The sequence below is a fragment of the Ailuropoda melanoleuca genome, chromosome 15 (genome assembly GCF_002007445.2).
Source record: "Ailuropoda melanoleuca isolate Jingjing chromosome 15, ASM200744v2, whole genome shotgun sequence".
Taxonomy (NCBI): Eukaryota; Metazoa; Chordata; class Mammalia; order Carnivora; family Ursidae; genus Ailuropoda; species Ailuropoda melanoleuca.
Genome location: NC_048232.1, coordinates 21,239,353 through 21,243,066, shown reverse-complemented (window position 1 = coordinate 21,243,066; position 3,714 = coordinate 21,239,353). Strand labels below are relative to the sequence as shown.

The window sequence follows — 3,714 nt, the reverse complement described above, 5'->3', positions numbered from 1 at the left end:
TATCAATAGGTTACTGCTTAGTCCAATTAAACATGAAAATGAGTACAATTTCTTATCTTACAGAAATACAAGTGGAAAATGAACCAAAGTTTCAAGAAATTAGGTTTTTGCCAAAATGTTGAAGTACTATGCCATTTAATTTTTAAAATGAAACAGTAATTCAGAAAATCACACTAACAGTGATTTGTATCAGTTTTCATCCATGGACCACTTTAGTAAAATTTTCAAGTTAATAGTATGATTTTCACACTGATTTACCTGAAACCACAGTTGGACTTAGAGATTTTATCCTCCTCCCTCAGACTTCATGGGGAAGGGAATAAACTCTAAAGCAACTGCAGCTCACAGCCATCAAGTGTTTCCTTCATACAGTTTGGAGCCTCTTAGCAGCTCTAAAGAGTATCTGAAGGAATAAACTGTTTAATAAAATCTGTTTGCTGAAAGGAAGTTAAGAGTCAACCACATTTCCACCTCCTCAGCTCCTGCTTTCAGTGATCCAGGACTGCAGCTAACACATGGAACTGGTAGGGCGCTAAGAGAACACACACTGAGCCCCAGGGAGTGGCCAATACCGCATTTCTTCTTCAAAAAACCAAGCCATAGAGGACGGGAAAGACATAAACAAACCTTTTAGGCAAGACAACTAAAAAAACATGCTGCCATGCAATACCACCTTAGGATTCATTGAACTTTTTTAAACACATCGCCCTTGAGGTTGTAAATCGAGGACTTGGGATTCCAATTCAAAAATGAAACAGAACCCAGAAGAATTTGTTTCTTCAAATTCTATTTGTGTAAGTTTTAAGCATACCCAAATTTTATACATGTCTAAATTAAGGGGAGAAGAGGGAAAGAAGCATATTTAGACAGGTAATTCTAATGAAATAATTTCTTTCCCAAGTTAACCGGTGAAGCCATGAAGCAAACCTCTTTTTACCCAAAAAAGCCAGAGATGCATGATTAGCTAACATTTAAAAGAAATTCATTAGTTAACGTTTAAAGGAAATTGTCCTGATAACCACTGGCATTCTTCCAAAAATGTGGTTAAGCAATGAACTCAAGCTCGAATGTATCTATAACCCTGAAATATAAACATATGAACTATCAACTGTAAAATAAAACATCCGAACTAGCTGTTTTTTTTCCTACAATAAACAATATACCCACATTATGGGTGTACTTATCCACTAAATCCAATAACATATCTCAAAATTAAGAGACTCCCGTGGTCTCAAGATGCCAGACTGGATAAAAATTAGAACACTGGTTTTGGTTACTGTCTGAAACATTTAAATCTGTGCTGAGAGTAAGTGAAACAGAAAACTATGATACTTAAACGCTGTGCTGGTTAACACAATACTTGCACTTCCCTGTTTATTAGCCGACAGGTACCTCTATAGTTTTAAACAGGAATTATAACTAGAAATAATGAGAGCAATGCCCTGAGTTACTCCACCTTTAAATTGTATTTCACTTACCCTTTGAAATTACTAATGATTATTCTACCCTGTTCATGTGAGAACTTAAGAAGTCTCCCTCATAATTTCATGACATCTTTACACGTGACAAAAAATTGTATACATGTAAGAGACGCTCCTACAAGTGTCACTTCTTAATTGAAAAACCATCTTGGCCAAAAAGACGTTGTAAAAGTAAAATTATGCATTTTATTCATTCATTCCATCAGCTGAGAATCGCTCTATTGTACAAATACAGTATTGTACAAAAAAATCACAAAATGTTACAAAATAAAAAAAGTACAAACTGCAGTACTTAATAAATATGACTAGAAGTAGTTAAAGTGGAAATGAGATAGATTTTAGGTTGAGAACATTGTTTGACCCAGCAAACCATACAAGATCTGTTTACAGACATTTTTATTTGTACATAATACAGGGCAATCCTAGTTTGCCTTTTGAAAGAATTTAAAAGGAATAAAATATTAAGACAGTATTCTCCTGCTATAAAACAACGGCCAAGGTTGATTTGAGGCATTTATGCTAGTAGTTTTTTAAATCTCTACGTTGAATCCAAGAAGCTATGATAAAGCAGGAGGCTTATCTTGTCACAAGTTAAAATGCTTTTATAACAAAACGACAAATATAAATAAAAACAATTCAGAGCACCAGACAATCTACTCTAAAGGCCAACCGAAGTACAGATTAGTCATCACTCTGCCATCAGCAAATATCAGACTTTCATTCAAGTAAGACTGCTACTATCCCTTAAAGAAAATTCTTCCCCCAACCTTCCCTTAAGAGAAATATCTCTTTAAAAGGTTGACCATTTCTAGAAAAATAATGATTTCCAAAACAAATCTGTTTTTCATTAAAATGGAATGGGCCAATCATCTGGTAACACAAATGCATCAATAGCCATTTGAAATAATTATCTAAGAATCATAAAATTCAAATTGAACAACATAAAATAACTACTAAATCACAAACTCTGTTCAAAGTAATAAACTTCATATAAAGCACTTCTCTGGATTTATGCCGGAAAGCTGTTTGTCAAAATGGAACACATCATAGATGAAGGTACACCAATTTTTAAAAATGTGCAAAAATACATTTTTATAGAAAACAGATTACCAGGAATGAACAAATTTACACCGTGAGAAACTAGCTTGCAAATGAAGAAGTGCCAACTTTATACAGCAAATTATAAATAGCAGTAGGATCACCCAAAGCCATCATGAAACATCATTTAGGTGCCCAGCAACCTTCAGCTCTGAGGAGAAAACATTCAAAAAAATGATTAAGGCATTACACCTACGGTAAATCTACTAGGAAGTTTAAAAGTGCTATTACCCTGATTACAGTTCATAATTCTCCCAACACAATTATGTATGCAATTCTCCCAGGGTGCAGGTTTTCAGATACTTCATGAGCATGCATTTTGTTCAATATACATTTTGGACAGGGATATGGCCATGGATTTGGCAAGTTCTTCATCGCGTTTTCTTTGCACTTGAGTCTGTTTGCACCAATTGTCATACTCTGGGTTGGGATAGGAGTGATCAAACACCGCATCATAATGTCCATTACTGAGCCAACTGAGCCAAATACTAGGCCTTAGGGAATCCTCTGGGCCCAAATAGTGAATCATGGTAGACACCGTGGGGCTCTCCAACCTCCCTCCAGTAGTTAAATGTATATTCACATTCAACATCTGCCCCATGGCCAGCAATTCCGGGTACCCGGCCCACGCCCCGTCTTGAGCAGCAGCGATGATGAACTCCCCCACGTCGCCCTCAATCAGGGGGCTAAAGTGGTCGAGATGATCGGCGATGTAATGCACCGTCTGTTCCCTCAGCTCCCGGTGCAGGCTCTGGTCTCCGTACACTGTTTTGCTGACCGCTCGGTAGAGGCAGTTGCCGTCGGGAATGATGTGAAATCGGTACTTATTCCTCTGTCGCAGGTACTTGTCCTGCCTCTCCACCTCCGCCAGGTACAGGGCCAGTTTCTCGTCTCTGGGATCCGACCTGGAGACGATCACCGCGTCGGCCGCGCCGCTCGGAGCCGCCTCGCCGCTCCGCGCCGGAGGCGCCTCCGCCTCTGGGTCGGGCCGCCGTGCCTCGTCCGCTCCGGGAGGGTCGCTGCGGTCGCCCGGCCTCTCCCAGCCCCGGAGGCTCCTCTCCGCCGGGTGCTCCTCGCCCCACCGCCCGGGGCTGGGCTCCGGGCTCCCCGGGGGCGGCGCGGGGCCTCGGTGTTT

At 40.0% G+C, this 3,714-nt stretch overlaps 1 protein-coding gene across 1 annotated transcript in view; it reads right to left on the bottom strand.

The window, feature by feature from the left end:
• Positions 1-1,647: 1,647 nt before the first annotated feature.
• Positions 1,648-3,714, bottom strand: part of OTUD1 (OTU deubiquitinase 1) — a 3,736-nt gene continuing 1,669 nt past the window's right edge. The window contains exon 2 of the mRNA XM_034644364.1: positions 1,648-3,711. Coding sequence (XP_034500255.1) covers positions 2,884-3,711 — 828 coding nt within the window. The 3' untranslated portion in view covers positions 1,648-2,883. The remainder of the gene's footprint in view (positions 3,712-3,714) is intronic.